Raw genomic sequence first — 22,416 nt, forward strand, 5'->3', positions numbered from 1 at the left:
ACTAAATCCAGGAAGGAAAATAAATCAAAGAAAAGATCAGCTTTCTTCTTCACAGCTCTGTCAGCCGTCATAAGTGAGGATTTCAGTTTGACTGGAGAGTAGACAGAGGCATACAGAGCTGTACTTTCCCAATCAAGATCAAGCCTGGACTAGTAAGCCAATTATTATCTGTGCAATTTTTATGGTGTGTCATATACTATTATTTCATTTCAGATACTGTGTGCTTTGTTAATCCACAAAAATTGTGTTATGTTGTTCCGTATGTAATTCCCTTTGAGAAGTTATTTCCCTAAAATACTTCTCCTTTATGATCAGTTGATGAGGAGAGGTCAAGAAAAGCCCCCAATAATGTTCTGAAGGGAGACGATTACAATGTAACTATTCTTCATTCATTGATATGATCTTTGCCGTAAGAATACATATCAAGTTACTGGAATTCACCAGGTCAAGACTGAAACTGGGACAGGAAAAGGTTTCTCATGTTAACATTACAGCAGTAAGATAATGTTGATGGTATCTAATGACATCTAACACACTTAAATGTGATATACACTGAGTAAAACATAAAGAACACCTGTTCTTTCCATGACATAGACTGAACAGGTGAATCCAGGTGATCCTTTATTGATGTCACTTCAATCAGTGTAGATGAATGAAGGGGAGGACATGGTAAAAAAAAGAAGCCTTGAGACAATTGAGACATGGATTGGGTGTGTGCTATTCAGAGGGTGAATGCCTTTGAACGGGGTATGGTAGTAGGTTTGTGTCAAGAACTGCTACGCTGCTGGGTTTTTCACGCTCAACAGTTTCCCGTGTGTATCAAGAATGGTCCACCATCCAAAGGACATCCAGCCAACTTGTTGGGGTGCAACTCAATATAAGGAAGGTGTTTGTAATGTTTGGTATACTCAGTGGACATACAATCATAACATTTCCCTCTTGCTGTTTTCTTTCTCCATGGCTAATGATTTAACTCTGGCATATATTCACTTGCACACTGCACAGTGTAATCATTCCAGTTCTTCAGGCTCCTGTTTGATAGATTGCAATGCATACCTCATCCCATGGGGCATAACAGTGTTTTGTCTGTAGAAAGTACCCTGTCAGAGAATGAGCATCTCAAACCATTTTTGTTGGCATGTCAGTGAAAGACGAACAAACTAATTTAGTTTCAGTAAACTAATATCCTATATCCTTTATGACAATGTCACAACTGCAAGTAATACAGTACTATCAGACTTGAATAATTGTATTCCCTTGTTCTGCATTTGATCTATCCTCTGAACTCTGCTGCATCTATTTTCTCCTCAGAAATGTCTTCCCAATCAGCAACAATGGAGGACATTCCACTGACTGCTGTCCCAGGTACAGGTGAAACGACAGATGCCCAAAATGACACCACCTGCCTTCAAGTGATCACCTGCTGTGGTTGTGACCATACTGTTCCCTCCTGTGCCAAGGACAGGGACTATAGGAGACTGGCCATTAGCAGCATCATCTGTGGACTCTCCTGCATTGGCATTTTAGCTTTGGTCAACTCAGTCAAGGTAATTTCAAGCTTATTTTAAAAAAAAAAGGTTTTTGTAAATATTCTGTAATGTAATAAAAGGTGTTGCCCCTTTAGGGACCATCTTGGTTCTCAAAATGTGCACATCTACACTTAGAGTCTATATCTTAGATATGAGTCATATCAAAATATAATGTACTCTTCTATCCCTATGACAGGCTCGAGAGGCAAGGAAGACGACTCCAGAGAAGGCTAAACAATACTCCCAACGGGCAAAAACGTTTGGGATCATTTCTATTGTGGTGTGGGTGGTGATTCTGGTACTCAGCCCACTACTATTGGGACTGGTGTCATACATACTCACTCTGATAGACTGACCAATTCCCAGGAACCACCAAGGTGGATGTACGGTACCATAAGGATGGCTACAGGACAGCGGTCCAACTTCTTTAGTATTGATCTTGGACTGCTGTGACACTGTGAGGTGGGAACAGATGGAAAAGCACCTCCGGTGACTCAGGGAGACCCCACTGTATACAGCCTCCCTGAGTATCATTCTGATAAGGCTGTCTTGCTGATAAGGATTTACAAAGGCACCTTTAACTTTATTTTGTGTCACTCTGGAATTTATCGCTGGAAGACTGGTTTATAGTTAACATTCAAGTGATACCACAGCTATAAATAAGTCATAAATATTAAGATATTTCGACATTTATCAGTAGCCCAACCAGACTTTTAGCACTTAGAGTAAGGACTGTAGTTAAACTACCATCTTCCTGAATAAGAGGTTGGTTCGGAGATGAGAGATGAGCAAGGGGACACAAAATAACCACTTGTTTTTGAGATAGCATTTAATGGACACGATTTATTTGCTGACATACATGAGTCCAAGACTGTACGAGTATAAAACAGCAGATTTTTAAAAACCCTGTATAAATTCAAAACAAACTGTGAGCCACTATACAGGGGCCTGACTCCAAAACACTCCCATGTCCACTATCTGTCTCAACCATGACATTTCACTTTTACCATTTATGAAATGCAACATGAACTTTATTTTTTAACAATGTTATATTTCTATTTAGCAGTGAAATAAATTATTTGTATATGTCAGGAACTAACTATAAATGTCTACCATTTCTACATTTACTGTATTCATGTTATTGCCTTTGTATTTTATATTTATACATAGCATGTTTTAAAGGATTTTGTAATTAAATGAAAATACATTTACAACAATTTGATCTGAATTAAGTTCCTTTTCAGGCTATTTGCCTCATTTACATTAAGTTAATATAGCTACAAATACCTTTTACTTAATATAAAGTCACTCTCCAGCTGTAACATAAAAATGCATACAAATACATTTATTCAATACAAACCACACAGTAAAGACAAATATTTTCAGAAATATAATTACAAAAAATGTGATGTAATAGAAAAGTAATTTGTATAGACTAGCAATTTTCAATTAAATATTGCTATTCGAAAACAAACATTACAATCCACAATGATACAAAACATTAAACTGCATTGATGAAAATATTCATGCTAATGTTTCCATAGAAATACTCATTGGAGTGTCATGACGTTTACGTTCAATTTTACACAAGTAACAATTCTACATAGAATTTTTTACAAAAATGTATAAAATGGACAATATACATTTTATTTGCTATAGTTATGATCCGGAGGTGAAGAAAACAATACAATGTAATGTGTATACAAAGGCAAGAATTGGCAGGAATAGTCAGGCAACAATTAAAGGACGGTTCTAAAAGAAAATATGAAGTCTGATTGTCAGAACCAGAAACATTTTCTTACAGCTATAATTTGGCCAAAAACAGAATTCAACATTCAATATATCTTGAAAGTAGCTGCCATTTGATGCTAGTTGCCAATAACAGGTTTGCACCTACAGCTAAATTGAGAATTATCATCTGGAAATGGTTTGGCTAGTAAGAATCCTTACTTGAGAAGTATGTGCATACAATAACTGCATTATTAATAATATTCACAAAGATTTGAGTTGCATGTGAGCTTCCAAATGTAGGATTCAGTAGCAAGTGATTAATAAAGCAGAACGTGTTTAATAATGATTAAAAGGCTGAGTCTTTGGCATATTAAGAATACAGATTATCAACAAAACTGAGTGCAGAAATAGTAGCAGTTTTAAATACAAACACTTATGCACTCACTGACCTAAACCAATGATATAAAATGCATTACATCCATAGATAATCAAATATTACAATAACAGTATATTCCATATCGTTATCTACAAATAGTACACAATGAAAATACAAACATTCTTCAATTATCATTTTAAACGACTCAATGGAAGGTACATAATACACCCCCACAAAAGAAAAACATTGTAAACAATTACAGAAGATGAGGACGAGCTTGATGTTGGATGGAAGGCAACGGGGCTGGGCAATTTGTAATAACAATATTTTCGAAAATGTAAATGTGCTATTTTCTACCCCTTTGATTGGCATTTGTCAACAGATATTCTGGTCAAAAGCTAACCAGGAATCCAGCTGGTCAAGCTTGGAGCAAAGAAGTGAATCAAGCTCCTGCAGATTGAGGGTGGGATGATCTTTAGAAGAGAGGCAACCCCCGCGCTTGGGCCTTCCAAAAGGAGAGCCAACCCCAGCTTTCCTGGGTAAACCACCCCCTGCCCCAGCACCAACAAGTGGCTTCCTTGGCTTTCTGGCCACACCAACCTCTGGGAACTCCACAAAACGTTTCATGCGCTTCTGACCAAGGAGGGAATGAGACCCATCGCGTCGACTGAGTGGCACCTCAAATATGGTCTCCAGCCGTCTGGGACGAATAAAAATAAACACAGAGCAAGGAAGTTGTTAATGAAAGGAAAGTTACAGTCAGTCATTACAATGATGATTACCTGTACTGTAGGATGAACAATAGGATGCATGAGTGAACAGTAACCTTTCAGGGGGCTTGGTGAAGTTTTTATTAGTGTAGATTTCCTCCAAACTGAACTCCTTCTTCTTCACCCTGTTGGAACACAACAGATTAGTTGGGGTTTTAGTCATCCATGTCATAACATTTTACGAATACAGGTAGCAAGTTTACCATATACACACAGGCACACCATCACACACTTCAAATACACATACCTGATAGGCTTGGGCAGGCCCATGGGTGTGAGGTTGTGGAGTGGTTTGGGTAAGGATTTACGAATTCGAATTGATGACACTTTCCTTCGTTCCTCATATTTGCCGGTTTCCAACTGTGCAAACACCACCACAGTGTTACCATGGTGAAGGTGGGTTAAAGCCAGACTCACTTACAGTGCCTTGCGAAAGTATTCGGCCCCCTTGAACTTTGCGACCTTTTGCCACATTTCAGGCTTCAAACAAAGATATAAAACTGTATTTTTTTGTGAAGAATCAACAACAAGTGGGACACAATCATGAAGTGGAACGACATTTATTGGATATTTCAAACTTTTTTAACAAATCAAAAACTGAAAAATTGGGCGTGCAAAATTATTCAGCCCCCTTAAGTTAATACTTTGTAGCGCCACCTTTTGCTGCGATTACAGCTGTAAGTCGCTTGGGGTATGTCTCTATCAGTTTTGCACATCGAGAGACTGAATTTTTTTCCCATTCCTTCTTGCAAAACAGCTCGAGCTCAGTGAGGTTGGATGGAGAGCATTTGTGAACAGCAGTTTTCAGTTCTTTCCACAGATTCTCGATTGGATTCAGGTCTGGACTTTGACTTGGCCATTCTAACACCTGGATATGTTTATTTTTGAACCATTTCATTGTAGATTTTGCTTTATGTTTTGGATCATTGTCTTGTTGGAAGACAAATCTCTGTCCCAGTCTCAGGTCTTTTGCAGACTCCATCAGGTTTTCTTCCAGAATGGTCCTGTATTTGGCTCCATCCATCTTCCCATCAATTTTAACCATCTTCCCTGTCCCTGCTGAAGAAAAGCAGGCCCAAACCATGATGCTGCCACCACCATGTTTGACAGTGGGGATGGTGTGTTGCTTTTACGCCAAACATAACGTTTTGCATTGTTGCCAAAAAGTTCAATTTTGGTTTCATCTGACCAGAGCACCTTCTTCCACATGTTTGGTGTGTCTCCCAGGTGGCTTGTGGCAAACTTTAAACAACACTTTTTATGGATATCTTTAAGAAATGGCTTTCTTCTTGCCACTCTTCCATAAAGGCCAGATTTGTGCAATATACGACTGATTGTTGTCCTATGGACAGAGTCTCCCACCTCAGCTGTAGATCTCTGCAGTTCATCCAGAGTGATCATGGGCCTCTTGGCTGCATCTCTGATCAGTCTTCTCCTTGTATGAGCTGAAAGTTTAGAGGGACGGCCAGGTCTTGGTAGATTTGCAGTGGTCTGATACTCCTTCCATTTCAATATTATCGCTTGCACAGTGCTCCTTGGGATGTTTAAAGCTTGGGAAATCTTTTTGTATCCAAATCCGGCTTTAAACTTCTTCACAACAGTATCTCGGACCTGCCTAGTGTGTTCCTTGTTCTTCATGATGCTCTCTGCGCTTTTAACGGACCTCTGAGACTATCACAGTGCAGGTGCATTTATACGGAGACTTGATTACACACAGGTGGATTGTATTTATCATCATTAGTCATTTAGGTCAACATTGGATCATTCAGAGATCCTCACTGAACTTCTGGAGAGAGTTTGCTGCACTGAAAGTAAAGGGGCTGAATAATTTTGCACGCCCAATTTTTCAGTTTTTGATTTGTTAAAAAAGTTTGAAATATCCAATAAATGTCGTTCCACTTCATGATTGTGTCCCACTTGTTGATTCTTCACAAAAAAATACAGTTTTATATCTTTATGTTTGAAGCCTGAAATGTGGCAAAAGGTCGCAAAGTTCAAGGGGGCCGAATACTTTCGCAAGGCACTGTATCTACTCATCTTCGTAACTAATCACATGCTGTATGTCATATGTAAATGACATAGTTCACATTAAATATTCCGTGGTGAGTGTACCTTAATTTCAGAATCTGACAATGCTTTTTCCTCTCTCATCCTTATGGCTTCGAACTCATTCCTGAAACTGTCCTCCACATTCTCCCCATCCTCCTCATGCTGCTGGCTTGTTTCATTCTCCAAGGGAATCTTTGACAATGCACTGGAAACATGGTGGAATGAATCATTTTTAACTACTGTAATCAAAAAGGAAAATATGTATTTTTGAACAAAGGACAAAGTGGTGTTTTACCTGCAAAGGGAGGAGACTGAAGCAGAGGATATGTCTGATGTCAGGTCACAGGGGTCGGAACTGGAGAACAGGTGGCGTACAGAAGAGCAGGATGGTGAAATGGAAGAGGAGGAAGGGGAGGTATCATGACTGCAAGCACTACTAGTGGCAGCTAGACTTCCTTTTTGCAATTTCCTGGAGAGGAAGGCCAGGGGGCTTGACAGGAAGCAGGAGGCCCAGACAGAGATGGAAGTGGAGAGTGGCACACTGGGTAACAGGTGGTAGGACGGGTTGCCCAATGAATAGGACCTTTTTGAGGGGAACACCTCTTTACGCAGGCATAACGGAGCTATCTCCCTCTCAATTTCCACACTAGAGACAGTATGACGGCGTGGACGTCTGGACGGTGCGGGAGGAGTGGGGACAGGAGGAAAGAGGGCGGGGTGGAGCCGGGGTACGGAGAGGATCCTGCCATGCAGAGAGGTGGTCCAGTGGCTGTCATGGTGGAGGAGAGCAGGGATCTCTGGGCAGGAGTAGCTGCGCAACAGACGCTTGTTAAGGGTGGTGTTGTTATCTGATGAAAAGTCCATCTGCTCACCAATCGCGGTATTTTTCTCCTCTTCTTCCCGCCCCCTCTTCCTAATCACAGGCCTGTGCTTCCTACATTGATTAGCTGCTTTCTTTGGCTTCTTTTTTTGCCCCCTCCCCCTGAGCCTCCTCTCAGAGGGTACAGGCAGTTCAGAACACTCATCCTCCTTCCCCTGCTCCTCCTCCATCACCTGGTCAACAGTCTTGTTCTGGCCAAGGTTAGTTGGTTCAGAGGCAGTGGAAAACACTTCTACATCAGAGTCCATTGCCACATAATTTCCTTGCAAAGCCATAGAATGTTTCACCATATTTTTGTTCAGCATGATTGAACATTTGGGATAAGTTCGCACAGGCCAAGGCACAGTTCTCTTTTTTTCTTCAACTGTTATTTGATTAAGTTGCAGGGACTGAGTTGTCTCGGCATTGTCCTCTGTGGACGGACCTCCCCTGACTCTCTTACGTCCACCAAGGGGTTCCACAAACCTCTTATCCACCAGTAACACATCACTGACAGACATTTTATTAGATCCATTCCGACTCTTCTTTGGGCTCTTGCTAGAGTCAGACCCACTCATTTCTGCTCCCCAACCTGCGTCTTTGTGGACAGCCACCACTGCGGTCGTCTGTAATGTCTGTTGTGTAACGTCTGAAGATCTAGAAGCTACATGGACATTGTCATCTTTGCTGGGCTTCAAAGAGTGCAAGTGATCGGCACCAACACCAGTCAGCCCTGAAGACGTGCCAAGCTGTTGGGTTGAGCGTGAGTTATGAGACCTCCTGGATTTATTTTGTTTCGGTGGTTTCAGTGGATGACTCTCTTCTGAAGTGATCTCATTCAACTTCAGACACTTTTGTTGATTTTGAGATGACTCCACTTCAACCACTGGGGAAATCTTCCTCTTCTTACAGATGTATTTTTGCAGATTTTTGGATGCCGTTTGAGGCCACTTCCCCTTGATATCCAAGTGCTGATCAGAGACAGGCAGTTCATGATTTTCTTTCATCAAAGCGGTTGTCATGGTAGTTACCATTTCCATATTACATGCTGAACTAGAGTCAGTGTCACCATAACTCAAGGCACTGGTCATACCCCTACTATTGCTGGCTGCTATGCTGTTGTCACACAAACTGTCATTACTGTGCTCTAGCACACTCCCATTACTTGAAGTGGCCATTACTGTGAGAGACTTATTTTTCTTAAAACGCCCACTTCGACCTCTACCTTTGTCCTTCATCACCTCCATCAGAGGTACATGTGTTTCAGAGGGTTTTTGAGTGGTTTCAATGTATACGGTAGAACTCTGGCTAACCCGAAGCAGCACCCTACTTTTAAGAGACTGAGATTTAGAAGTTGCACACGGTTTTGATCCAACCCCCGGCTGGACAAGTTCTACATCACTTGTGTGCTCTACCGATGTTAATGTGTAACTTTCTAAATCAACAGCTACCGTTTCTTCTTTTCTAACCTCTTCACATCGCTCTCTTTTCGTCAGTTTCACTCTTTTCTTTTTCTCTGCGTCTCTCTTAATCGCTGTAAAAGGAGTTGCTCTGCATCTCCTCTTAACTTCCTTTGCTGAGCCTGCCATATAGCCTTGCTTTCCTTCACACTCATCTATCTGCTTTTGAAGACACTGACTGACTGAGGCACAGTTGTTCAGTGTTGTGTTTACAGGTTTTCTGGAACTTTTCCGGATAGATATATGTGACTGGGAACCACACACCAACATGTTTCGGTCTTGAGGCAGACCAACAGCTTTTATGCTGTCATCATCTGCCTGGCATAGACTCTTAGAAGGGGTATTGTAGATAGAGGATGATAATGGACTAGATGTTTCACTGTCAATACAGTCCCAGATTTTGTACTCTACATACGATTTTGTGGCAAGCCGTTTAGCCTTGGGCTCACAGATTCCTACTTCAGCTGGCAAACTAGAGATGTGGTCTGCTTCAGATGCGTTAATTGCAGCAGAGGGACTGCTCTGTGATGCAGCTTCATTTAGAAAAACACATTTTCGGCGCAATGGTCTCCGGTGAGCTCCTGTCAAATCCACCTGCTCCTCCATTTGAACAATGAGAGACAGCTTGGACCCACATGAGGAACTTGAGGGGTCAGGGGGTTGAAAGGACATGGAAGAGCATGAGTTGAACTGGGACTCCGTTGATACAGAATCACACTTGATACTGCTTCTGAGTAGAGAACTACGCTGCATACAAGGTAATGAATCATTGTTATTGGTCTCCTTTTCTGAGCTGTTTGACATACAGGTGTCCCTTTGCGCATCTCCAGGTGGCATTATATTTTGTTTCCCCTCAAGAGAAAACTCATCCTCTTCTGGAGTGCCGTGGGTTTTTAGATCCATGCTGAACTTTAAGTGTTTACGAGAGGCAGGGTCATTTCCTCCTCTTCCAGCTTCCAAGTGTTGCACTGTGCCAGAGGTTAGCTCGTACCCAGGTCCTTGTTGGTGAGAACTATGAGAGGCAGAGGAGACGTCTACATCTGGTTCAGGTGGGGAGCCATTGGGTTTGAAAAGTCGGACGGGACTCATGACAATCTGTGTGAAACTGGCCATCTTGGATTTAAATGACTGAAACAATGGGCCAATCACCCATCGCTTGACAGAGCTCGGGCTTCCAGGGGACTTTCCACAGCCAACCTCCATGCCTGATTGGATGAAATCATGTTCAGTCTTGTCAGTAGTATTTACATCTAAAGTTAATGTGGAAGAGGATGGAATCGCTTTGTCATTTGAGCCTTTTGTGTCTTTGTTCCTACAATGGAAAGAAACAAAAAGAACACATGAACAGAGAAAAACAACAGTACTGTACAAAATACAGGTATGTTTAACAAACTACAATTAGGTGGAATGGTATTATTCATCCAAACTAAGGCACTACCAGCTTGTTTTTATGAATACTTATGAATTAATCTTAACCAAATAATTCCCTGACTAGTACCCCTACCTTAAACTACAGTTGGGGATATGAAGAAGTTGAACGTAATCCGACAAGCCTTCCCCTAATCTGAAATGTTAACTCCATCCATTTCACTTCATCTATTTTTACTCCATCCTTTTTCATCCCAAAAGAGATCAACCTGGCCAACTGAGCAACACCATCCATGATCACTGATCTCACTAGGCAGGTTTCCATTGACCCAGGTTTATTTGACAAAAGCAATGCCGCAAAACAACAACAACAACGTGTAATCAAAAACAGCAGCTATAGGAGAACGTTTCTAAAGATCGACAACATTTGTATCCATTCGACAGGGGGAGGATTTTTCTTTTTGTTTATCTTTATTGCAACAAACAGAAATATTTTTTTTCTGAATAAGTTATTACTGAATAATTTAAGGTACGGGGCACGTGATGTTATCACCCAACTATAAAGCTCCACTCAACATTTCATTCTAAATGCCTACTGTTTTCTAAATGTATTATTCAACTATGAAAATAATGTTTCTTTGCAGGATAAGATTGGTCTTGACTTTCAAGAAAGCCTGAATTGCTTTGCCTTGCTTTTCTGGTTGGCTGGATGCAAGTTTCACCATCCAATTATTTCAGATCTACAGGAGTGCAGGTTTCACAGTGGCACATGATAATTATATGAGAGGTTCCCTAACTTTTGGGGGGAGGGACCCCACCATGTAAATAAAGTGATAGAAAGTGAACATTGGCCGTTGATTCTTCATTGGGACTATGACAGTCTATTACAAATCTGTCCGACAGTGCTTCTGATATTATTTAAATCTGAAGGAAGTATGGTTTGAAGTGACTGAAATGCACCAGAAAGGTATTGGGAAGTTCAAAAGATCGGCAATCATTTCGTATGATCTTTTCTGTAGAAAATACTATCATTGGTTTTGTTCTTTTCCTCCCAGTCTTATTTAGTGCCTGGTCTTGTCCACTCTGTTCTAATGAGTCCTGTGCGGCTTGTGGGCATCGTAGAGGGAAACAAAGTTGCATCTTTCAGTGATGGGGTCATAATATGTTGTTGCTTAAACAGTTCAAAAGATCAAAATTTGTAAAAAAATAAATACAGAAATCACTGTTTATTACAACTGCATCTAGCAGCTATCGGAGGTTACTGATGTAACCTCAATTCTATGAACCAAGAGCAATTTCATTTATTTTTATCCCATTTTCAAATCAGGTGACCTCACATGGGGTCGCGACCCCTAGTTTGGGAAACACTGTATTAGAATGTGGCAAATATTAGTCAATTATTGCATTCTATACATGCTGGCTTTCGAAGGCCAAACAAAACATGAAACAGATGGGTAGGAGGGCATACAGGCAGTAACCAATTTATTAATGCTCAATTTACCTAAATGGTTAATGGAAAGACTTCAACCACTTCATTTAAAAAATATATATGTTTAGGTGTGACGGCATTACGTCCAGCTGTTTTTAAATCGACACAAGATAGTTCATTGGAAACGCACTGTAGCAGGCAAATGTTGCATCTATTTTCTATGCGAACTTGCTAAATGTTGACAAAAATCACTTGATAGGTTAATGGAAACAGCCACTGACTGAATCAATTTCTCCACCCATGGTAAAACACTTGGTTTCTAGACATTTGAACAAATCAAGTCATATGCACACAAAAAAACATTGAACTTCTATGTAAGTCATCATACTCACTTAGACATTTGACATTCTGATGCAACATTGAGATCCAAACCGCTCTGCAAAGTAAGTAAATATTTACATCATAAACATATCCACATAGTGTAATCACTTTGCCATAATTGCCTCTGCCTTTCTCACGCATAGTGACCATGAAAAATAAATAGGTTATTAAAGAATTTATGCAAAAAAAAAATATGTGTTTGTTTTTTGGTTGCAAAATGGCTTTTATAGAGACAGCGTCAATCTGCAACAAAACTGATTGTTAATGTAAACATCACTGAGGATGTCTGGCTATCGGCTAGTTAGGTCAGTCATGTTTGCAGACACTAATTATTGCTCCTTGCTGTGCATCTCTAAGATGCAGTAGACCATGTAAGAGGATTAATTTACATCTTTCTACCGTTTACACCACGGCATTGTGTAGGGCACTGTACTACCAAAACACAGTGCACTAGGGTTGGGCCATGTCTGGAATAACACATGGTCCTGTCCAAACGTCGTTGATATACGATCGTATCGTCTATTTTCTCTCTCAGGAAGGGGGGTTGCAGAATGATTTACAAATTGGTAGGGCTATGTTTCTCATGTACATAAAAAAAACTCAGATATCAGTTATATTAGTCTGCTGTGAACCATCCGGAGGTGTGGGGGTAAATGGGAGTCGGGGGGGGGGGGGGGGGGGGGGGACACTCAGGGAATCCCTGCCGACGTCACAGGATTCTCCGATCACATAACTTATTACCGGCGCAGGCACAGAGACAATTACGCACAGGGGGAAAAAAGAGAACAGTGGGAAACGCGGGAGGAGAGGAAGGAACGGACAAAGAAATAAGGAGAAATATAGAACGAAGAAACCAGAAACGGACATCGAAAGACAAAGAACGGATTAAAAGATGAAGAACGTGCGTGGGTGATTCCCGTAAACGCAAGCCATTGCCAAGCTAAGCCAAGCCACAAAAGAGACTATTTAATTTTTTGATTATCAAAAGGCTCATTGGTGTGTAAGTAAAGTGCTCTGAACCAAGCTAGGATTTTGTTTCCTTTCTTGAACCGGTCAAGTGCCATTCTGTGAACATTAAATACATCATTTGTTTTTGCAACTTAAAAACCCGACTCTTCCTCGGTTTACGCCAACCCTTGCTACCGCATAGATCGGAACCCCTCTGGAACCCCTCTGTGATCACACTACCTTTTAAAAAACTAATATTATAGCCGGTCCAATCGTAGGCTATTGTTATTTCATCTTGATCACCTGGGCAAGCACATTTGCGACATTCTTCCATTAGGCTACATTCCAACAGCAGACCACAAGCGAAGGGAAAAGGTGAGAGGAGAGTGCGTAGATGGAAGGAGAAGGAATTATACATGGAGCAAATTGATGATGCTGTTTGTATGTGGCTGCTATGAAAGTGAACCGTGTGTGCGGGTGATCCTGGGTGTATTCATTCCGCCGACTCTGTTGAGAAACTTTTGTTAAACGGAAGCAAATGGAGCGAAACAGGTGTAAACCTACCTGAATTTGTCCAATTGTAACTCTCGTTTGCAATTGTTTGGACTAATGATTACACCAAGATCAGCTAGATGCAGGCAAGTGTGCAAGGAGGTATTTAATGTGTTACTGTCTGTCACCTTGATAACTCCAATTTGTTGAGCAGCCTGTGCACCTACATTGTAAACTTTAGTTCGTAGGCTACGTTGTATCAACCTCATGATGGGTATAGGGAAAATCATGTGGAAGTATCATGTAATAGCCTAAACCTATCGATGTTACATTGAGCTGGATAAATGGAATAAGGCCATGCTCATAAAAATTTTATTAAAAAAATAGTCCACCCTAATCTTAACCAGCACCGACCACCACTGATGTACAGACAGATTATCTAGAGTGGATACAGTAGAAAGTGGCCCATGCACAAATAGACATTTATTGCATACCTTTTTTAGCGGTTGTTTGCGGAGGGGATCAACTCTCATTAGCTTAACTGACAGGGACTGAGACACTTGCATCTAAGGATCAGAAAGGAGTGAACTGATTACCAAACAAGACCCTTTTAAGTAGACTATAATATCTAAGAAACCATTAAGACTTAAACATGAAACTACCACACTGCTCTCCCTCTTGGCAGGGGATGTATTTTGTCTGGACTCCGCCACTGTGTCTTTGGGCTCCTGCTTCTTCGGTGTCTTCTGAATGCGCCCACTCCTCCTCCTGTCACCAGGCTTTTTGCCATCTTCACAGCTGTGGGAGATGAACAGTTATGGTTTGGACTCTTCACCAGTAGCTCTCAGTAATTGCAATGGTGGTTAAAAACATGGGTTTCAAACAAGCAAGAATATAAATACAATAGGGGAAGAGGAAAGCAAAAGGTGCCAGGGGAACTATACCTGGGGGTGATGGAGGAAAGAGGGAGAAGGTGGGGTGGAGGTTCGCTGTGAGGGGGATTACAGAAAGGGGTTGGGGGAACCTTGGCATCTCCCTCCATTGGACAGACTATTTAGGGGAGCAAGTCAGGGAACTAGATCAACATCCTCACTCTCCCCCTATCTGTCTTTCTCTGTAAAGACAACAGAAATAAACATGCTTTTATCTCATTTTCAAAATAGGTAGGAACTGGCTTGCTTGGTTATGGTATATGTTCAACAATTGCACAGTAAACATTTGTGCAAAATGTACACAAATGGAAAGTGTTAGCTAGCTTGTGCTTTGATTTTCATCCAGCTAACACATATACAGATCACCTTCTAGTTTAACCTTTCCAGAATGAACAATAAAACGTGATTTGATTAGTTTTACTTCGTCAGCTAACAAATACGTGAATAAGCCACTAATTGCTACCCGTATTTGATCAAATGCATAATTTAATATCATTTTCATGCACTCTTTTGAACAAAGCACATTGTGTTGTCATGGGGATGGTATACCGGTGGAGGCCACTTCTACAAGAGCTCGTTATTCGTTAACTCGCAGTAGATCTGTGTTGTGCATATCGTGAACTTCAATGCAATAGCCAGCTAAGGTCTATGTGGTAGTCAGCTAGCTAAGTTAGCTTGGTAAAGTCGGAGAATTCAATCATTTCAAGGAGGATAACGTAAAATGAAGGTAGGGTGAGTATTAGTAGCTAGCTAGCGTTAGCAAATATGCTAACGTTCGCAGCCAGCCAATGCACTGCTGAGATAACGTTATAGTCATAAACATTACAAATATGCATATTTTATGAAGCCAACTTTAAGTAGTAAACTTACCGCACCGCCCCAATTATTTAGTAAGAAAAATATGAAGTTTTGTTATAATATAATTGTGTAGACATCTTTAACGTAAACACGACGCAGGACGGCGCCCAAGTTTAACCATTTCACAAATGTCCGTTCATCATCAAAAGTTCCACTGGCACGCCGACCAAGAAACCAATCAGAGGGAAGCGTTCACATGGACGAAATCCCTCCAGAAAATATAACCAATGAAGGAAAGCTATAAACGTCTCTCAACCAACTGCATTCTAGTGAAGGGATCTTGTTAGGTAAGGACGGCCAATACAAGTCAGAAAGCAGTCTTTGTCCTCGAGTGATGTATATTAGAACCAATCAGAAAGCCGGAAAGTAGCTGGTTCAGAAGCCAGTGTAATACAAAATATTTTTATCAAATTTGTCTAACTGCTCTTAAAACCAATGTTGTAACTGTGCACTATATAGAAACCCAACACATATTTAGTAAAATGCATTTAGCAATGTTTCAAGACCTTGCTTGTAGGCTTAGCAGCAGACAAGAAATAGACCATATAAAATACCAATTTGTTTATTTTAAAACAGGAAGGCTACATACAATAAGAGATCAGATAACAGAGAATGTGGATGTGTGTGTGGGTGTGAGCGAGAGACTATCATTGGTATTTATTAGGGTCCCCATTAGCCACTGCAAACACAGCAGCTACTCTTCCTGGGGTCCACATGAAACAACATAATACATCAAATTATTAGTCAAGAACTGATCATGGTCATGTGTAAAGATCAAAGTCTAGTCTCTTGGAATTGTAGAACTGAGCGCTTCCCTGTTCAATCCTCCTGCAGTAAACACCATCTTTGAAATAGCCCTCATCCACCCAGCCCTGAAAGAGACAGAAAATAGGGATTACTGGACAGAACCGGCCTGGCCTAATCCAGTATAACCAGGTACAGGATCATAAGGGAAGAAGGAAAATAAACTGTGACCACCAGGAAAACAGACCAGGAGCAGAATGGCAGGTACTGTTGATGTTCCTACCCCTAGGACAGTTACTAGAGCAGAAGTGCAGATACTGCTGCCCTTAATTTATTGTCCAATATACTGAAATAGAAAATGAGATAATTCAAACCTGCATCTGCTGACTGCTGAAGGGGCCGTAGAGTTCAGAATTCTCCTCTGTGTCCCATTTATACTCCCACATCACCTGATCACTCACTTAAGACAAACAAAAATGTTTACACATCTCAAAAGTCAACAAAAATTGCACCTGTAATAATAGTGTAAATGGTTTGGAACCAGCTGACCGCACACCAATTTACTCTCACTAACCTGTCTCATCATTCTGATCCTCTTTGTCCGGAGCTTTGACACTGTGCTTCTCGTCAATTTTGTCTGCAAACATGTCAAGCTCATCTTCTTCCTCCTCCCCATTTAAACTCCTCCCCACTGATTGCTGCTGTCTCTTCCCTTTCAGTGTGTAGGCCAGTTTTTCATACGTCTGCTGGTATATTTCAAACACCCCACTCCCAACCAGTCTGTCTGCAAGTGCCGTGAGCCTGTCCAGTTTTTCGGTATCCCTATTTGTTTCTTCTGCTTTTCCGTTCTCTTCTCTCTGCTTTCCCTTCTTACGCCCACCTAGGCCTCCAAGCCGGCGAAGCCCTGTGGCAACAGTCTCCCCAGGTAATAGCAGCTCCAACACAGCCTCTGTGAGCTGATGCTGGCTGAAGGATGCCAGGGGGTCTTCAACTGGCTCCTTTTCTTCTTCCATGTCTTCCTCTTCATCACTGTCTGCCTGCTTCTCCTCTCGCTGTTTCTCTTCTTCTGCCTCATCTTCATCCCCCACTCTCCTCCTCCTCTTGGCTGCCAGACCTTTCTTCTTTCGTTTAGTAGGTTGCTCTCTTATTTTCACCTAAAGAGCGAGACAAATACATTACTTCACTGTGTGACATTTCTGCAGTGAACAACTAATCAAATAACTAAAGACACAGTTACCCAGTCAATGTTGTCAAGCCAGTTGTCCCTGATCTCCTCATCCTTTTTGACGTAGTAGTTTCCTTCAGAGTCAAAGTGCCCTTCTTGCATCTCCTCATCCAGGTTAAAGGGTGTGATGGGAACTCCCTCGTCACAGTCAATTGTTGCCCCCTCCTGACCTAAAACAAAACATGCACTTTTAGACATTAACAGGTAGACTCAGCGATATGACAGATGCAAAAACTAAACAGCATAGTGGATAAATTTGCCTAACAGCTAAGTGTGTTGAAGCGCGATGCTCAACTTCTCTGCTGATTTGGTCCTGTGGCTACCACGTTGCAATGGGTAAGGCGAACCCATGCACATGTGCAGATACTGTGTGTGACTGTGTCAGAGGGTAGTCTTGCGTCTCACTCATCCCAATATCTGCGGCGCTGCTTGTGGCAATGCCATTTCTCAGAGTCTACCTTTAAATAACTGTAGGGGCCAGGTCTCAGTTATGAAGACAATCAAATTGGTAAGACAAACCTTCCACATCGTCACTGGCCAATATGTTGTATTTGCTGCTCTTATCTCCATCTTCTTCCTCGTCCTCCTCGTCACTGTCCAGAGAATGTTTCCCCTTGAACCTGGAGCCCGGCCCAACCACGTCCTCACATAACTGGCGAGATCCCAGGTGAGATAAAGCAAACTGGTCAGTATAGAAAACCCTCAAACAAATGCCTCTAGCTAACACAAGTAACAAAGATTATTACATCAAAAAGCATATGTAATTATTATGTCCCACTCTATGCTGTTAAAATGTAATGTAGCACTGTACTGATCTGAGAACAAGTGTTTGTGGCAGCACCTTTTTCTTTGGAACGTCGTCATCCAACAACTCTCCACCATCGCCGTCCCCAAACGTGACTTTTCTTTTTGACATTCTGTTGGTGACAGAAGAGAAAACAAATCTAAATGTTTGTAGTATACATGTCTACATATTACTGTACTATAATGAATCAAACGGAAGCAATCTAATTAGCAAACGTTAGCTAACTACTGCGCTAGCTAACGTTAACTAATGTTAGTTAGCTAACCATTTACTGAAGCTTTTGAATAAGTATGTTATCGATATTTAAGCGACTACACTATTCCACGTGACGTTAACTTACGTGATACGATTATCTCCACAATAGTGTGACTACTACAGCTATAGCTAGCTAAATTTGTTTTGTTTTGCTAGCTGACTAACGTTAAGATACTAGCAGGTACCAAGAAAACAACGACACATGCAGAGTTAGTAAGTAACGTTAAAGGGACGTAAGTTAGCTAGCTTCACAACACTTTGCGTGCATCTGAGTATGGATAAGGATAATTAAAAATACCAAAAATAAAACATGTATCTAAATGCAGATAGCTAAGGAATTTAGCTAAGAAGAAGATAGCTAAGAAAAACTACCTCGCTAGCTACTAGCTATCGATACGAAAAGTCTGCAAGCGCCATTCAACTAAACAGGAAGTGATGTCGAACTTGATGCGTACAGTTCTGCGGCATGTTCAAGAGGTGTCACGGTCTCAAAAAGTTCTCTAAACAATTCAAAACGTTCAGCACCAGAACGGGGTGTATTCAGAGTGTGTTAATTTCGAAGTGTTTAAATGTTTTGTAACGTATCTATCTCCATGTTAGGGCATTTCATGGGTGTTGGGTGGGTGGGTGGGGGGGGGGGGGGGGGGGGGGGTGTATTTGCCTCTAGACACCAATTTATTGAAGGCCAATGACACTCCTCCTTTTCATAGGAGCCTTGTGTTGTTACTATGTTCAGGTAAGCCACATAGTATTTTTATAATCTTTGGGCTTCTATGATTTCAGTGCCAGCACAAGTTTTCCCTTGGTCGAGGTCAGATAACTGTTATTGTTCTCTAGTCCTTTTTTGTTTTTATTGTTTATTTATTAATTTAAATAGGTTAAAAACTGCATTGATAAAGCTATGTTTATGTGGCTCTGGCCCTCATAACCACTCATGTTAATGTAGTGGTGCTATAGGGTCCAACTAGGCCTTAATGAGAGGATTCATTCTTGGTTATGAATCGATCACCAGAGGAAGTAAGGAACATTTAATCAACTTCAAGAACACATTTAATACAATTTGATATAGTAAGACTTTTTTCTAAAGCATCACTGAGGAAATTAACTTAACATTTTACACAGAACAGGGAAGTGAGGAAGAACACCCCCTCAATGTATACTATCTGGGTAGTAGGTGTGGACTTAAGCGTAGAGGGGAAAGAGAATATTGTGTGTCAGGGTTTTGTTTCCAGGAAGTGGGTTGAGTTATTTATATTTCAACACTTGTCCTCTAGTACCCATGGGAGGACCTGTGTTCGTAACCTGAAACTTTATATTTAAACAATGTCTTATTCTAGATGTGTTGCAGTGAACACAAACTACTGTGGGAATTAGACTTAGAGGAACAAGTGAAGGTTTATGGCAGAAAATCTAAAACATATACAATTGGATGGATAGAGAGTGACCCTGAGAGGTAAGCTTGGATGACACATTACTCCTCCGCTAGACTGGCAAGAGATAGAGGTGGAAATTGTGTGTAGATTTAAGATCATTGTCATAAAGAATGGACTAGTTGAATACAGGATGATGGCAACTGGTTACTGGCAATGTTGCTTTACTGGTGAAAAAGAAAGGAGGTATTATGACAGACAAACAAGGCTCAAATGTTATGTGTTTGTACTACTGGTGCTGGATTGATATTATCAAGGATGCCTTTCATCCTCTAAAGGATCCTCTCTTTGTTGGAGAACGTTGTAATGAAGATCCATGAGAAGATTTTAACCCATTACCTATCCTGCACCTCACCGATAGATAAAGAAGGATATCTCTACAAAAAGGTATTGTAAAACTTGACAGACACAAGCAAGAGCCAAATTACATTATAAATATGCTGTGAGATTCTGTTATAGCACAGTCTCCTCTTGGCCTTTTGAATTTCCCTGCCTAATAATAATTATATCTCATTTGATATTTGAAGCTACTTTATTATTATCAATGTCACCCCCCCCTCTATTTATATATCACTGACATAAATAGAACATTGAAATGGAGGGCTTGTATAATGGCACTCATTTGGGTAAAATTATCTCTGTATTTATCTCCGTATCTATTCTCTCACTCTTTATAACTTCCCTTCATCAAAAATATTGTAACTTACTCCTCCCTATCTCCATCTTTCACCCCACCACCCTGGCATCCTCCTCTTACACATACCACATCAGAAAGAGAGGACTTCCTCCTACCAGAGGCGCTGGTTTGTCCTGAAAGCCAATCTCCTGTTCTACCAGGAGCGTCCGGCAGATCGACACCTGCTGGGGGTTATTGTCCTAGAGGGCTGTGCTGTCCAGCGCTGTGAGTCTGAGGGAGGACTGTTTGCCTTCTCCATGGTGTTCAGAGGTTCAGGGCTGAAAACCTACGGGCTTGCTGCTGAGGACCAGCTGGGCCAGGAGAGCTGGGTCAAAGCCCTGCTCACAGCCAGCCACTGTTACCTTTCACTGCTGGTCAGAGACCTGGGGAAGCAGTACGAAGGTGAGTGTGTGGATAAAGTGTGGTGTGTGTGTGTATTGTTGTATTCATGCTTCAAAAATATGTGTTCCTTTCCTGCTTCTCAACCTGTATTCTTTTGTCACTAAGCAGAGGCTAAACGCCAAGCTGGCCCTGCTGAATCCCATCAACGAACCACTGTGACTGGTCCAGGCTCAATGTGCCTTACCCAATCCATGACTTACCTGAACTCATGCTCCTCCTCCTTCCTCATGCCAGGACCAGCGAGGAGAGAAGGGGGAAGCCACAGTGCCAGTAATGTATTACAAGCCCCTCCAATCCCCAGCAAAGTCATCAATAAGAGGTCCCCTAAGCATTGGCCCAAGAGAAACGCACACGTCACACCTATAAATGGACCAGCACCACCATATGGGGAATGGCCACAAGTGGACTTTGATCCTCTAGAGGATTTCACCAAGCTACATGATTACTATGGAGAGGAGGTGAAGCAGCTGAGAGCTGATTGGCTGAGGAGGAGGCAGGAGGAAGAGGAGCACCTTGAGGAGGATCTCATTGACCTGAGTGAACACTGACCCACAGAGATCAGACAGTCACCACTCTGGTTATTTTGATGAGGACTTTGGTGTGAATGCCAGTAATCTGAAATAAGAAAGTGCCTTTATAATTTGAGGATCTAGAGCATTTAAAGAAGAACTAGTCACCTGTGTATACATCATGATGGGATTATAGTCCTATGAGGTTGATGGTGAGCCTAAAAATGTCTTGTCACAAAGCAGAGACTCTCACCCATAGTGGTGTTGCAAACAACCGGATGCATCTGGTTGTCAGGGATACAGCCCTGATGTGGGAACTCTGCTTGGGTGTTTCTTTTGCACCTGCTACGTTAGGTTATAGGACTATAATCAGCTCATGCTGTATACACAGGTGACTGGTTCCTCTTAAACACTCTAGTTCCTCAAATGATAGTCACTTTCTTATTTCAGAGTACTGGCACTCCTACTAGTTTGTCTGTTACTGTTTGTAAATTATCATTAAAACCACTGGTCTATTTTCTAGGTAATATTGATGTTAAGTGTGAAGCTTAACTTTCTGTCAGCAATCAGAGTAGTTATGTAATATTGAAGCAAAGAGCTTCCAGTCGAAGCTGGGCATCTACTACAAGACCATGGTGCTTACCTACGGAATAGCAAGATAAACTGCCCCTCTCTACCTTCAGGCTATGCTCAAAACCTACACCCCAACCTGAGCACTCCGTTTTGGCACCTCAGGTCTCATGGCCCTCCCACCCCTACAGGAGGGCAGCTCCCGATCAGCCCTGTCCATGCTCTTCTCTGTCCTGGCACCAGGACAGAGTAGAGCTCTGTCCTGGTGGGGGAAGCTAGGACAGCAGAGTCCCTGCCCATTCTCCAAAAACATCTGAAACCCTCTTAAACAGTAACTTAAATAAACAGTATCCTCACCTCGACCCCCCCCCCTAAAAAAAACAACAACACAGCAACACTTCATCAGCGCCTGACCCCCCTTCCAGCTCTGCTTCTACTGATAGTTATGTTATTGAGGAAATATGTACTTTATATGCCTGTGATATGTGGTTGTCCCACCTTGCTATCTTAAGATGAATGTACTGACTGTAAGTAGCTCTGGATAAGAGCGTCTGCTGAATGACTCAAATGTAAAACGTAAAAACATCCTTGTGATGTGTTAAACTTCATATATGTTGA

The 22,416-nt window shown here is 41.5% G+C and overlaps 3 protein-coding genes and 1 long non-coding RNA gene across 7 annotated transcripts; 2 read left to right on the forward strand and 2 right to left on the reverse strand.

Annotated features, from left to right (window-relative positions):
• Positions 1-14: 14 nt before the first annotated feature.
• On the forward strand, positions 15-1,859 carry LOC139421511 (uncharacterized). The gene is made up of 4 exons (XR_011635640.1): positions 15-152; positions 1,312-1,365; positions 1,466-1,547; positions 1,726-1,859. It is a non-coding gene; the product is annotated as an uncharacterized lncRNA (long non-coding RNA).
• A 481-nt stretch (positions 1,860-2,340) lies between these two features.
• On the reverse strand, positions 2,341-15,338 carry LOC139421510 (serine-rich adhesin for platelets-like). 2 transcript variants are annotated; one of them, XM_071172471.1, is made up of 10 exons: positions 15,195-15,338; positions 14,337-14,506; positions 14,055-14,190; positions 13,887-13,958; positions 11,964-12,007; positions 6,751-10,086; positions 6,519-6,660; positions 4,654-4,766; positions 4,463-4,531; positions 2,341-4,336 (listed from the first exon to the last, which is right to left on the reverse strand). In XM_071172471.1, the coding sequence occupies exons 2-10, from the start codon at positions 14,432-14,434 to the stop codon at positions 4,012-4,014; spliced, it is 4,335 nt and encodes a 1,444-aa protein (XP_071028572.1). In that variant the 5' UTR covers positions 14,435-14,506; positions 15,195-15,338; the 3' UTR covers positions 2,341-4,011. The 2 variants fall into 2 exon arrangements, with proteins under 2 accessions (XP_071028572.1, XP_071028573.1); XM_071172472.1 differs by lacking the exon at positions 14,337-14,506 and having other exon boundaries at positions 15,195-15,312.
• Positions 15,339-15,728: 390 nt separating this feature from the next.
• Positions 15,729-18,664, reverse strand: LOC139421513 (CD2 antigen cytoplasmic tail-binding protein 2-like). Of its 2 annotated transcripts, none has more exons than XM_071172473.1 (7): positions 18,584-18,664; positions 17,993-18,068; positions 17,671-17,803; positions 17,164-17,321; positions 16,501-17,080; positions 16,301-16,386; positions 15,729-16,054 (listed from the first exon to the last, which is right to left on the reverse strand). In XM_071172473.1, exons 2-7 carry the CDS (start codon positions 18,065-18,067, stop codon positions 15,944-15,946), a joined length of 1,143 nt encoding a protein of 380 aa, XP_071028574.1. In that variant the 5' UTR covers position 18,068; positions 18,584-18,664; the 3' UTR covers positions 15,729-15,943. The 2 variants fall into 2 exon arrangements, with proteins under 2 accessions (XP_071028574.1, XP_071028575.1); XM_071172474.1 differs by having other exon boundaries at positions 18,297-18,648.
• A 790-nt stretch (positions 18,665-19,454) lies between these two features.
• Positions 19,455-21,461, forward strand: LOC139421514 (PH domain containing endocytic trafficking adaptor 2). Of its 2 annotated transcripts, none has more exons than XM_071172475.1 (4): positions 19,455-19,664; positions 19,920-20,028; positions 20,413-20,719; positions 20,828-21,457. In XM_071172475.1, the coding sequence occupies exons 1-4, from the start codon at positions 19,549-19,551 to the stop codon at positions 21,265-21,267; spliced, it is 972 nt and encodes a 323-aa protein (XP_071028576.1). In that variant the 5' UTR covers positions 19,455-19,548; the 3' UTR covers positions 21,268-21,457. The 2 variants fall into 2 exon arrangements, with proteins under 2 accessions (XP_071028576.1, XP_071028577.1); XM_071172476.1 differs by having other exon boundaries at positions 19,458-19,664; positions 20,479-20,719; positions 20,828-21,461.
• The last annotated feature ends 955 nt before the right edge of the window (positions 21,462-22,416 follow it).

The sequence above is a fragment of the Oncorhynchus clarkii genome, chromosome 12 (assembly GCF_045791955.1).
Source record: "Oncorhynchus clarkii lewisi isolate Uvic-CL-2024 chromosome 12, UVic_Ocla_1.0, whole genome shotgun sequence".
NCBI classification, from domain to species: Eukaryota; Metazoa; Chordata; class Actinopteri; order Salmoniformes; family Salmonidae; genus Oncorhynchus; species Oncorhynchus clarkii.